The 13,565-nt window shown below is 38.5% G+C and overlaps 1 protein-coding gene across 2 annotated transcripts in view; it reads right to left on the reverse strand.

Moving 5' to 3' along the window:
- The window catches only part of PCCA (propionyl-CoA carboxylase subunit alpha), a 299,843-nt gene that overhangs the window by 183,271 nt on the left and 103,007 nt on the right, over positions 1 to 13,565 (reverse strand). For both annotated transcript variants that reach the window (XM_087757694.1, XM_087757695.1), the window contains exons 10-11: positions 4,634 to 4,736; positions 37 to 131 (exon numbers count right to left, since the gene is read on the reverse strand). In XM_087757694.1, the coding sequence (XP_087613820.1) occupies positions 37 to 131; positions 4,634 to 4,736 (198 nt within the window). The remainder of the gene's footprint in view (positions 1 to 36; positions 132 to 4,633; positions 4,737 to 13,565) is intronic.

The following is a 13,565-nucleotide window of genomic DNA, read 5'->3' on the forward strand; positions in this document are numbered from 1 at the left end:
CTAAGAAGCTGCTTAAAAAGAGTCTAGTATACATACCTCGGTGCTTCCTCCACAACTTTTTGGTTTCTCCTCTGAATGGAGCACTCTCTTTCATTCAACCACAAGGCATTACCATGTTTATCTGCCAAAACCTGAAACAATAACACACTGCTATTAACAGATGTATGCATATGGCCTTTTGACATTATACTATTACATGGCATTCAGATAGTTTAATTTAAAAATAAATTGTGTTAATCTAGAAATAAAGGTTGGGGGAAAATGCTAGTGTAGAAAATGAATTGTATATGAAATACTAATTGAATGCTCCTTCAAATTCTGAACAGGATTATTTTAAAGCCTCTATATAGAGTCTATATATGGCAAAAAAACACTTCAAAATTTGTCAGAAGCTCCCAAAAGTTCAGAAATCAGAAATAAGAAGACTGAAATAAGATGAAAACTACATTTTCAAGCATTTAAAATTGTATTGCATAATAAAATTACTCAGAAGCATATTGTTAAACAACATCTTGTGTCAACAAAGGAGAGAAATCTAAAAGGATGACAAATTTTGCTCCTGAATGACACACAAAAGTTTTCAGAAACGATGGCTGACGGAGCCTCTTCAGTGGGCAAACCACAGCACCTTGTCTTTAACGAAGAAGAAAAACTTTGCAATCTTTTAATAAAATTGTTGAATTAAAGATTAATCATCTTTATTTCTTCAGAAACTTTGTAATCTTTTAGTAAGAAGAATAAAGTTTGCTACTTCCTCAACGCTTTCAATAGAAATTAAAGCTGTAGTTTCAAGGAATTTCTCAAAAATCAGGTGTCAACGACAGATCTTGGCTGCAGCTTCAGTTCATGGAAGAGTTAAACATACGGTCAAGCATCTAGATCCAACTAGCTAAATTACACGTTAGAAAAAAAAAAAAGCCACAAGTTTGGCATAACAGGAGACTCAGTTGATTCTGCAACTTCAAACTGGAAGGAAAAGTAAGAGAAGGAACTCTATCCCTTTCTGAAATTGACTGTATGGTTGCAGCCATTTCCAATAGTGCAATACTGGATTTGTTGATTCAAGCAGGCTTCTTCCACTCTCATGATGTTATTCTCTACACTTATTCTTGGAAAAATTTCTTTCATTGCAGAGCACACCTGCTCCCTTTCTTCCTTATAAAATTTTCCCTCTAATCCATTTTTTTCCATCTTCCTGCTCTGATCTGCGGGAACCTGTGCCAATATTCATGCTTCGTTCTTTAATAGTGCATTCTACACTGAAAACAGACAAGATAAAAAAAGGAGACAATCTTCCTCAAACTGCGTGAACTCAACCATATCTACTCACATTTGTGACAACGAATCTGTATTATTTATTATTCCTTTTAGCACCATAGAGCGAGTATGGCACTACGCAAGATGAATTCCTGCATCTATGACACCAATGTTTGCTGAGGCGTGAATAATTTGGGTAGATGTGACTGAAAACGAGGCACTGATCTCATGAAGACAACTCACGTGCACTGTGAACCATCAGACCCAGAGTGCTCTGCACTCGGTAGGACCAGACTTATCTTTTCCTCAGAAATTCTAGTGCACTCACATACATTTATGGAGCTGTCTAAGGGAAAAAAAAAATCCCCTCCAAAGAGTTCTACAATATCGATGACTTTGGGAGTTCCTAAACTACAGCTTGTCCCAGAACCCTCTTCCCTGCCCATGGGGAGGTTTAGCAGCAGCAGCACTAGGGTACTCCAGCCAACTGCTAGATACTGCAACAGCAAAACACAAAAATACCACACAACACCCCAGCAGCATCTAAAGCAACTTCCTACCTACCCAAGTCCCAACTCATCCAATCCAGAACTAAACACCATGGAGCTCTACCGAAACTCATTTTGGAGGACAAAAGTTTTGTTTTTTTTTTCTTTTGTTAATATTAAAACAGTACCTCTAGAGCATAGCATGGTACTCAGATGGACAATCGCTGTCCTGTAAGTGAAATGATTCCTTGTGAGCACTTCTGTTTCATTGTTAGAAAGCCTACAACTTTCCATAGAATTCAGCCTCACCAAAACAAAATCAACGAAAGAGTCCTGGAATATTTCAGTAAAAATGAGTTCCTGTGCTTCTCTTCTCCCTCTCTGTATTTTCCTGAAGGGGATAATAAAATATTTTTCGAGCCAACTAGTAAATATTTTCTTTCACTTCAGGACATTTCTTGCATCCTCCTTAATTTCTGCAACCTGGATGTTAAAATAAATGTTTTTCTATTATCAGTTAATATGGCTCAAAAAGAGACATTCATGAGCATTTACTATGAAAACGTAATTATAAATACAATAAGCCAAACAACATCTAGCATTAGGCTTTTACTTTCATTTTGGGTCCACTGTTTTCATTAGCAGAAACTAAAGATGATACTTACTTCATAAAACAATTATATTTCAGAAGACATTTACAGAATGTTGAAATCATCATCTCTGAGATGACATGAGATTCCAGTACACATTTCACTAAAAATGCATGTCACAGCTACAGCTTTTTTTCCTATATATCCAAATATTCCTAAAAGAAAATGTCCTGGTTTGTGGGATTAGATGACTGTGACATTAGCATATGCTATGTACATCTATATGCCAAAATAATTAAATATAATGTATCGCAACCTGTCCTACGTGATTCAGCTAAATTCTGTTTCCAGTTGTAGGATTGCTATTTAGATAAGTAATAGTTAGACATTCCATGTACTTTTACTTTAAACTCAGGTCCTTTATATCAGATATTTCAGGAGAACAAGACTTCAAATCAGTTCAAGCATAAAGTCTATTTGGACTCTATTTTCCTGTTAATTGTTTTAGTCTTTTCTCATGTTTTACAAAGTGATTGTTTTATAGCTAGACACAGGAAACCCCTTATTTAACAATTTTAAGTACCAATGCTTTGGAGCTATATGAGAATGTTAAAAAAAAGTTCTATTTAAAAGTTACTGCTAAATTAATAAATATTTGGCATCTGGTCTCAAATTGTTTGTATACTTAGCAGTTTGAAAATGAACCAAGGTCAACGTCCTAAAGCTGATTAGAACATGAAGTTAAAATGATATGCTATGATATTGTTAAAAGGTACCATCAAAGTGGTTGTGTAAGGAAAGTGACATTCATTGTACACTTATTATAAATAAAACTAAAAATTATTAATGGCAAAGCTAATTTGTTTAATGTAGGTGAAGTTATTCCACTGTTCTTAAATATAGTACTGCCTAATTTTTTTGAGGTAACCTTTTTTTAAACCTAAAGGAATCAAAACAATGTAAAATCTGCCCTCAACTCATGAAAGTATGGTGGAATCATTCCTATCTAACTTTAGTCACCAAAGAGTCCCTAGGAAGCTGCTGAAGCTCCCAAATCTGCAAGTACTGAAACAAATAGATCTTTAAGCTGTACTGATTTGCATACAAAAACAAAGAAAGAAACGATGACATAGGTAGCCAAAAATTATTAACCATAGCAAGAGAACACAGGAAGAAGCTCTAGCAATGTGACCTCTTTTGTAACCTAAGATTAATGCTGAAACTAAGTGTTCACTATATACCTTCCCGCGATCCTTCAAAAGACAATACGTTGGGGTTCAAATATCATTTTTACAGACTGTTTCTTCATTTCACATATGCAGTAAGTTAGCCTGTGCACAGACAAGTTTTATATGGAAATGTAAAATAAGCAAAAACATAGGAAGTATCAAGTTTGAGTGGGCACATATCTGGCGAAGTAAAAAACGTTAAATATTTCTCTCTTACAAATCGTTCCACACTATCAAATTTATTGTTGTTGGTTCATTCAGTTATTGAGCTACTGTCAAAATACTTCAGGCTCTCACTGTAAAATAAAACACGCCAGAACTTAGAAAGAGTTTATATTTTGGACAAAAATTAATGAAATTTCTGTTGAGGAAACCGACATACTCCATATGGATTTCTTGTCAGAAAAGATTATTTCAAGGCTATTGACAAAGACAGTTTAGTTGCCTACATAAGATCAAATACATCACGAATTTTAAAATCATAATTTTTTTAAAGAGTCTGTCCAAAACAAACAAGTCTTGTTTTGCATTAGCACATCTAGCTTAACACTACATCCAATAAATTATATAAGTGGTCACAATCCAGAAGTTAGAGAATACACCTGATTTTGAGCCACAAACTGCCCCAAATGGGACACAAATCCTCCTGAGTTCCCAGGGAGCATTAGATACTTCATAACAGAATCCAAAAGACTGACAAAACCACCTAAAGCTTGCAAGAAAAACGTTAAGCACAGCAGCGCTTGAACTCCTACATTCTCTGCGGCGCACAAGCACTTCAATCAGGATCCAGAGTTGAAGCTCCAGCCGTCAGGACAGATGCCTACAACTTCCCCCCCCCCTCAACGAATGGAGCATGGTTCATTGTCTTCCTGCTAAAGAAAGGCTAGAGAATAAAAACAGGAAGGCTGTATTGTGCATGATAGCCATGTAGTTTGAGCAATGGCCCAAGACACAGGAAAACACAAGACTCTAGGTCTTTTTTAGCAGAGTGTTTGAAACGTTTCTGAACTCTGATTAGTTTACGAGTTCAAGTCTTATTAGCTAAATAATAAATAATAATACAAACCTGGATTTCTATGTGACGAGGGTTATCAATGAACTTTTCTATCAGTAAGCGATCATCACCAAAACTTGAAGCAGCTTCTTGAGATGAAAACCTAAATCCTTCCCTTAAATAATGAAAACAAAAAGAATAATCTGTATTTAAAAAATTAAGTCAAGTTCTGAAGTACACAAGGAGAAGGAACACTTATTCATTCCAGTCATCTGGCAGTTTTCATCAATCAACACACACGTCCAAATACCAAGTTTTACCATTTGCATTTGATTCTTTAATGAGCGTCCCTTTTTTCTTTCTTTTCTTACAAAGACAAAAACAATTATATTCTCAAAGCACAGAGAATTTCAGAGTGTTTAAGAAGTCTGGCCATTTCCAACAATTATTTGTATGAATTTTCTTTGTTGGCATTTTCTTCTGCAAAAGTAATAAAGTAATCAAATTTTAAAAACCATTAATTATGAAGTACTTGTTATACAGAAGTAAAGGTGAAGCTCACCATTATTTAAGGTACACAGCCCTCTTAATAACAGCAGAGGTTAGTTGCACATTAATTAGATGAAAGAACTGCAGATATAATATTGCAGACCTTGTAAATTCAATCGCTGAACACACAACCTGAAGATGCAATGCTTCACTTTACAGAGCATACCAGCTGTACTACTAGTTTTCCCTGCATTAGAATATAATTGTTATACTGTGCATTCCATATACCTCCCCTATTTTCTCTTTTACATATATAATTACTCAAACAAATAAAGATTACAAGATACTATATTTATTGACTTTATTTTTCATGGCAGAAAGATTACTCTTATGGGGCATCACTGCTGACAATTTCACGTACAACTTCCTCAGGGTGAAATATACCATAATGCAGGAACCCAATGGCCCCACAGAATTTTTCTACAGGCTTAGTAGTCCCATTTATGGTGATACATATGGAAAGTTTGGGGTACATTTCTGTGAGACTGACTACTGAAATGCAGCAGCCCTGATATTTGTGCCCCTAATAAGAACTACGGCACAACTGAGTTGAAGTTCCCGTGCTTTCCATCTCTTGAATCCAGTTCAATTCCACAAACAAAACCCAGACAAGAGAACTATGAGATAGACAAATCTACAGTATAGAGATGTGTATGTTTAAAGGTATTTCTTCACCTTCTTTTGAGACTGTGGAATAATATATGCTATAATTCTGAGAGATTACTTTCAATATACAATCTTTCCTAAATTCATATTTAACTTCAATATATTGTATTACTTAATAAAAAGAAAAATTGACATAAAAATTTGTGATTCTGTACACTACCTGATCTGTCCAGAAAACCAAAGTGCTGTAACAAACAGCCATACACAGTATTTGTGCTTACTGAAACAGCTTTAGAGCTATTTTAACTCCTATATCAAAGGCTTTGTTTCCTTTTGTAAACATTCTATCAGACAGTTTTATGCACAATTGACTATTTTTCCTTCATTGAAGTATGTGCTAATTAGAAATCTAAACCGCAATACTTGTTAAAAAAAAAAGTCAGGTGCCTAATTATCTAATCCATACATCTGTAAATCTTTTTAAATTATGTGTAACAGGAATGTCTATCTCAGTCAGGTATTCTGACCTTGTTTGCATCTTACAAATCTGTGCAGTTGCATTTGTTCAGTGATAAGAATTACCATAAACACACTTCACCTTCCTTAAGGAGATCATACTAACCAAATGGAGATGGGTCTGATTCTCTTCATGAATATTTAACAAACAAACAACAAAAACAAACAAACAAACAGGCTGTTTAGGCTAGAAGAGAATTTGTATTTGAAGCATTATCCTTTCACCAAGCACCAGCCCTACAGAGCCTCACTGCAAGGAAGACACTACCCACGCAGCACAACTGTACTGATAGGTGCAGCCAAGGCCAAAACTTTCCCGCTCACGCTAACCCCAGAAGGGAAATGCAGGGGGAACGTGGGACAGGTAAACCTGAGCTTACCACCCCTGTCTGGGCCCAAGTGCAGTTTACCACAAAAGCAACACACTGTTTGCAGCCCAATCAAGCCCTGATGTTTGACAAGACACTATCATTCAGGCTGATGTACCTCACCTATACAAAGGCCATCGGTGATACTACGACTCAAAGCACAGAGGCACCCTGGTCAGAGGATTCCCAGGCAGGGGCTCTGCGCAGACCCACGCTCCAATCGCTAACTGCCTACTAACACGGCCATCTTCGCAGTCTTCCAGTGCCAGGCACCTGCGCTAGACCAAGGGGCAGGGAGAGGGGAGGATGGACTGTCCATTAGACAACACTGGGCACGCCACGCTACAGGGACACCAGCTGAGCCAGTGTGCAAGGGGACAGCAAACAGCAGCAGCTAAGACAGGCTTTGGCAGGAGGTATTTTTGGTAGATTCTCATAAGGAGTTGTTGGAGGTAGAGGCAGTTTTGACAGCAGGCTTTGGGCGGAGGGCGGTGTGGCGTTTTCATTGCAAGTTATTCATTTATTCAGGCGAGATTTTCTGTTAAGGTTTTTCTTAGGTTTTCAGTAACTTTTAGTGGTGGTTTTCCCTGCGCAGACTTGCCGCTTTTAGGTGCTTCCATTTGCTTCGGCTAGCTGTTTCCCAACTTGTAGACTGATAGACTGGTTCATGAAAAAAAGGGGCCCACAGCTGCCTGCTGCAAGGCTGACTCAGGCCCCAGGTCAGCCACCCGGAGACACACGCTGCCACAGAGCCAGTGAGGTGGAGCGCAGCTAGGAGTACGGTCCCACGCAGTACACGTGGTGACTCCACAGCCCCAGCTGCGGGAGTACCCATCACACATCAGGTGCCTTCACCCAAGTTGGGTTTGGAAGCAGGGGGGCTTAAAGGCCACCATAGCCCATGCTTAAGGCAGGCAGGCAACACCGCTGCCTCTCCTCAGGGGCAGGGTGGGTCACGCTGGTGGGAGCTGCACACTAGTCAAAGCCAAGGGGCATTGAGGAGAGGGGAAATCAAGAGGTCCACCTGAAGCAGCTGTACATAAAGGCACATGGCCAAGGAAACAAACAGGAGCTGGAGCCTGCTTGCAGACACAGAACTGCAACACCTTTAGAATAGCTGACATGGTGGGACAGGTCACACAGCTGCAGTGCTGCAAGGAATGGCTACCCAGTCTTTAAGACAGGCAGTAGGATAGGCTTGCCCTTGTTATGGAAGGGCAGGTCAAATATATAGGTATCTTCTTGGGAAAGGGCAAGAGGGTGAGAGCTGGAAGGTCTGGATCAAGGAAGAGGCAAGTAAGGCCAGTAAGGGTAAAACGTTACCATGTCACCTGGCTCAAGCTGACAAAGTGGACAAATAATTCTTTGCAACTCAAAGTCTCCAAGACCTTGAGTGTTTGTGTGGGTTTTTTTGTTTTGTTTTGGGGGCTGTGCTTTGTTTGGGAGGGGTGGTTTTTTGGTTTCTAGTGGTTTGGAAGGGTTTGGGCAGGGGGAAGGGGGCAGGCAGGGCTGCTGTTGGGGGGTTGGGGTTTCTTGTTGTGTTTGGGGTTTGTTTTTTGGTTTGGTTTTTTTTTTTTTTGCTTTTGTTTTTAAACTGGAAACTAACCTCCCTGACATCTGTTGGAAAAGCAACACAGAAGACCACAGGTTTCTGATAGATGTTGGGCACTTCTCAACACAGTCATTAGATGGGCTGAAGAAGAAGAATTACCAGTAGCAGAAGAGGATGGAATCAAGGATCTCTTGAGAAATCAACCCATACAAGTCAGCAAGACCAGATGAGATGCTAAGAGAGGTAGCTTATGTCATTGTTAGACTGCTCTGTCATCTTTGAAAGGCTTTAGAGGTCAGGAGAGATTCCTGATGACTAGAGAAAGACAAACATTGCACCCACCTTTGAGAAGAACATGAAAGAATCAGGAGAACTACAAGCTGAGGGGAAGAGTCATGGAGCAAGATCTCCTGAAAGCTATTTCTAGACACATAAGAATGACTGAGAACAGACTAAATTTACCAATAGTATCACGCTTGACCAATCTGCTTGTCTTTTATTACTACACCTATGAATTACAGAACAATAGGTATCATCTCCCTCAACTTTAGCAAGGCCTTAATGGTCTCCCACAGAATCATTGTTTCCAAGGTTACAGTCTACACCGGTGCACAACTAGATGGATGAAAAACTGGCTAGATCTTTGGGCTCAAAGTTAGCAGCTCATACTCCACCTGAAATCCAATACAAGAGAATTTCCCCAGGAATCGATTATGCTGGAACCAGTTTAACCTCTTTATCATTGACCTGGCATGCACCACCACCAGTCTGTGGACCATGCTAAAACAGGGTCATCAATATACTCAAGAGCAAGGCTGCATTTCAGAGAGACCTAGACAGTCTAGAGGAATGTGCTCACAAGCATCTTACGAGTTTCCGCAAGAGCAAACGCAGAGTGCTGTACCTAGCACAGATTAACCCGCCCCTGCATCAGTACAGGCTGTGGAACTGACTGGCTGCTTAAGATGTCTTGGAGGTCCTGGTGGATAACAGGCTGTGATGCAAGTGAGCAGCGCACCCTGACAGTAATGAACGCTAATTGAATAGTGGGCTATACCAACTGCAGCATAGCCAGCACACTCAATTGCAGAAATTATTCTCCTTTACTCAGCACCTGTTAGACCACATTTGAAATACTGCATCCAGACTGCATTCAGTTTTGGACACTCCTAGTACTCAAAGACATTGATAAGCTCAAGTAAGATGGTCAGAGCACACCAGGACCAGCACAGTCAACCAGGCTCATTGAACCTGAAAGACAATAAGGCTTTAGTGAACATTTAATAGCAGCCTTCCAGTACTTAAAGGGGAATTTACCAAGACGATGGAGCCAAGCTCTTTATTGCAGTGCACAGCAGAAAAACAGGACAGTGGTCAAATTGAAATAGGAAATTTCCAAGTGGATGCAAAGAAAAAAATGACTGGAAAGAACTAAGAAACTGAGCAGGCTGTTTAGAGAGGCTATGAAATCTCAATCCTTGGAGGCTTGCGAGACCCAATTGGGCAAAGCTCTAAGAAACCAGCTTCAAATTCAGTGCTGATCCTATTCTGAGCTGGAAGCTGGATGACATGATGTCCCTAGGTCCCTTCAAATATGCATGATTCTATAAGGGGAAGAACAGGATGTCTTTAAAGGTTCCCCTCTCTCTACAGCGAATTTATCCACACTGAAGCGTAAGTTGTACAAAAGCATTTATTGACCTTACCACAAGCTCTCTTGTGGTTGTCTGAAGTGAGATAGCCCATGCCAACTTTCTGCCTCCAGCTCAGAGATCAGCATTGCTGTTTTAATTAAAACAACCGCTTTCTTATTAGTGTATGGCTACCTCCAAAAAGATTGCAGTCATTATGTAATATTTCAGTTTCCAATATCAGGAAACAGTAAAAGAAAAGAGTGTTTTCTTGTCAAGGCCAGAATTAGAAAGGCCATTTAGTTAAAAACAGATGTTTGATACCCATTAATACAGTAGAATCCCTCTAAAACCATGACTGGTAAGTTAAATAACTAATAAATACTCAAATATTGTTTCATTTTACATACAAAACCAAAATCCATTGCTTCAGTTTGACTCCAAATTTTAAAAAAACTAAAGTGATCTAGTGACAGGATTTTACATATGTTTACACATGTAGCTGGAATGGAAGTCTGTTTAAAAAAAAAAAAAAAACAGTTTTTAGGAAACAGTGTTTTTCACTCATCCAATTGACTCCTTCCCCTTACCTGAACATTTTCACAGCCCATACCTGTGCAGGACAGATCAACTATGCCAAGCCCATACACTCCCATTCTGGCAAAGTAGTCTGACAGGCCAAATGCACTGCTTTAGATAGGTAATAAAACTCAGTGTACAGGGTTGTAATAGGAAATGCTCAGTTTTTCAAAGCATTGTCCTCTCATACTGCACACTTCAAATTTCCTTTGCCTCAGGAGGCAGGGGATTCAGAATGATTTATTACATATTATTCCACTTTAACTTCTTCCAGTTCCACTAACTCATGCCTTCAGAGTCACTGGAAGATTACATCAGGAAAAAAATTTAACAGATGTTTCTGAAGGAAGGTGGGAAACTGCAGAAAATTAGCAAATTTGTTCTTGTAGTCTGCAATAATAGTTCTCCCACATATCCTGTTGTACCACCCCAATGAAGAGTAACAATTGTGGAACAGCAGAAGTAAACACAGCATGGTACCATATGACCACAGAAGAGAATCTATAAGGGTTTTTTGGAATTTGAGAGCAGACATTTGACTTAAATTCTTTCTTGGTGCCTATGCCAATTTTACGAACTTAAGTAACATGACAATTTATATTTTCCTGTTATTGTAAGTTAAAAGGCAAAATCTTTCATCTCTCTAAATATCTGTTGCTGGAAGCTGCCTTGATGAAAGCTTTCAAAATAGATACTCACTAAGCATGCAAGATTTCAATATCTAGGAAAAGTTACAGAAGTTGAGACAACTGCGGGGGTGGGAGGGGTAGGGGGTAGAATTAGTACAAAGCTCCAAATTTCTCAAAAGGAAACTGTTAGAAGATAATTCAGTACAAATTTCCAACTTAGAGGTTATGTTTGCAGCTGAAACTATTAATGAGAGAAACTAATTTCTATCTGCAAATCCACAGAGTTTAAAACAAGGGCCAGTAGCTCCTGTATGATGACCTCTGATACTGAACCTACAAGCCAGTGTGCAAAGATCCACGACAATCTCTGCCAGAAAATTTAAATCTGTTCTTTAGAGAGGATAGGGTCCTCAGGTGAATTCCTTTTCAGAGCTGCCAGCAGACCATTTGAAGTCATGAAGCCTAAAGACTTAGTTACAGGTACAATTATTATAGGCACACTGAAAGCAAGAGAGCCTTCAGTTTCTCCACAATCAAAGAAGGAATGATATAGAAAACTTCTAGATATTCAAACACCTACCCTAGTCATGTTTTGTTGTACTTCATAATGAACTTCATGTTGCCTGTATTTGGAAAGCACTTTCAGATCAGGCTCTCTGGGATGCAAGCACAGAGGCTCTTTACATCCAAGACCAGAGCTGGAATGATCAGCTACACTAACACAGAAGTACTTTTAGATACATACAGCAGCAGACCATTCTCAGGCTGTGAAGAACCTACAAACCTGAATTCAATGTAAGCTCCTCTTCAGAAATCTGCACTTCATTTTCAGTATCATTTCAAGTGGGTATCCAATATGTGAAGAAAGGGCATCCTAAATTCAACTTATCCAAACCAAGACAACTGACTAAGGATTACATTAGAGTGAAGATAGGGTTATTTTAATTCCAGATGTGGGTTAGTGGCTTGAACTGTACACAAAATTCCACACTAGAACTTGACCAAAGTTTGGAAAAAAGCAATAGATGTGAGAGTTAGGAAGGATTCATATCTGAAGAAATACAACAGCAGCCCTACCCAGATAAAGAGGCAGGGGACAACGTGGCAGCTGTCCACAGTCACATGCACATGAGGAGCTATTTCAAGGAAAAAAAATAATTCTAACAGTGGTAAAACTATTCTAGTATTTCTAGTTAGAAATATTAGCTGAAAGTTACAGAAATCTTAGCTATAGCTGGAATAATATAATACTTAGACAATTAACAAAATTTTCATTTGGCATATTTGAGATATGAAGTTATCACAGTGAATAATTCTGTAACAGCAGCAATTAAGTCTTTCAGATAGGTATTTTCCATTTCCAGTGGCTACTTCCATGTCACACCACACAATACATTTAAGCCTTCTTTTAATATTTTGCATAGCCAGTTGAGACAAGAAAAATGTTCAATTATCCTGAAAATCCCAAGGTACGTTTCAAGCAGAATTAGTTTATATAAAGCTTTTTTTCCAAATAGCATTTGGAATTAATCCCACATGACAAAGCCAAAGCAAGTTTACAAATCAAAATATTATCAACAATTCTGCACACTCACATTGCATCTATGAACCCTGAAATACAAAAGGCCATTCAGATACTGGGTTCTCAGAGTCTACCAACAGCTGAAAATTAGTTTCTTTTTAGGATTACATGGATTTGGATGCAGCAAGACAATACATGAGGTCAACAACTTTTCATGCAACATTAAAACTATCAGATACATTGTTTTGTCAATAGCAAGTTGGCAGTCAGTTCTTACACATAAAAAGGAACAATCTTAGTTCCATAATGCAATTAGTGGGCCTGTACAACAAATCTTTTACAATTTAAAGATATTTCTTCAAGACAGACTATAAGAGAAACCCAAATGCTCTATTTCATATGTAAATGCAAAGTAAATCTGTTTCTATCTTCAGTTCTCAATCTCACTTACCTTCCTACAACAAGTATTTTGCCAATTTAATTTTGCCTTCAGTGCTGCCTACCTGTAAGTGTTAAAATAAGCATTTTTTCCTTGATAGAGGATCAGTAACCAGTGTTGATCTGTTACTCAGTCTAGGTGTTCTTTCTATTAGCACTTTTTAGATATTACTCTACAAAATTACACTGTAAAGACAAGGCTTAGCATAGCTAAACAAAAGGATTATTAGAAGAGCACCACTGGCAAATAATAAGAAGCTGAATGGTATTTCAAAGGCTTCCCACAAACAAGGCAACCGTCTCAAACTAACTGGGTCAAAGTAATATCATGAAATTAGTTTTGTGTGCAGATGTACAAAAAACATCCCTAGCTAGCTTCTGTTGGTACCAATCAGCTGTATCAGGTGACTTTCTAAACAATAACCACAACTTTTCTCCAAAACAAATTAGCAATCATGATTTTAGATCCAGTTTTCAATTTTTAAACAGTTACTTTAATCAAGCTGCTTTGCTCCTTTCTGAGCAAAACAAGAAATGAATGCCTTCCTTTCAAGTCTAACAGATGCAATTGCTGCCTGAACAAGATCAAGGCAGTAATTTTGGATTCTAAAGCA

The sequence above is a fragment of the Nipponia nippon genome, unplaced genomic scaffold (assembly GCF_047370975.1).
Source record: "Nipponia nippon isolate SJK-2023a ecotype South Korea unplaced genomic scaffold, ASM4737097v1 scaffold_2, whole genome shotgun sequence".
Lineage (NCBI taxonomy): Eukaryota > Metazoa > Chordata > Aves > Pelecaniformes > Threskiornithidae > Nipponia > Nipponia nippon.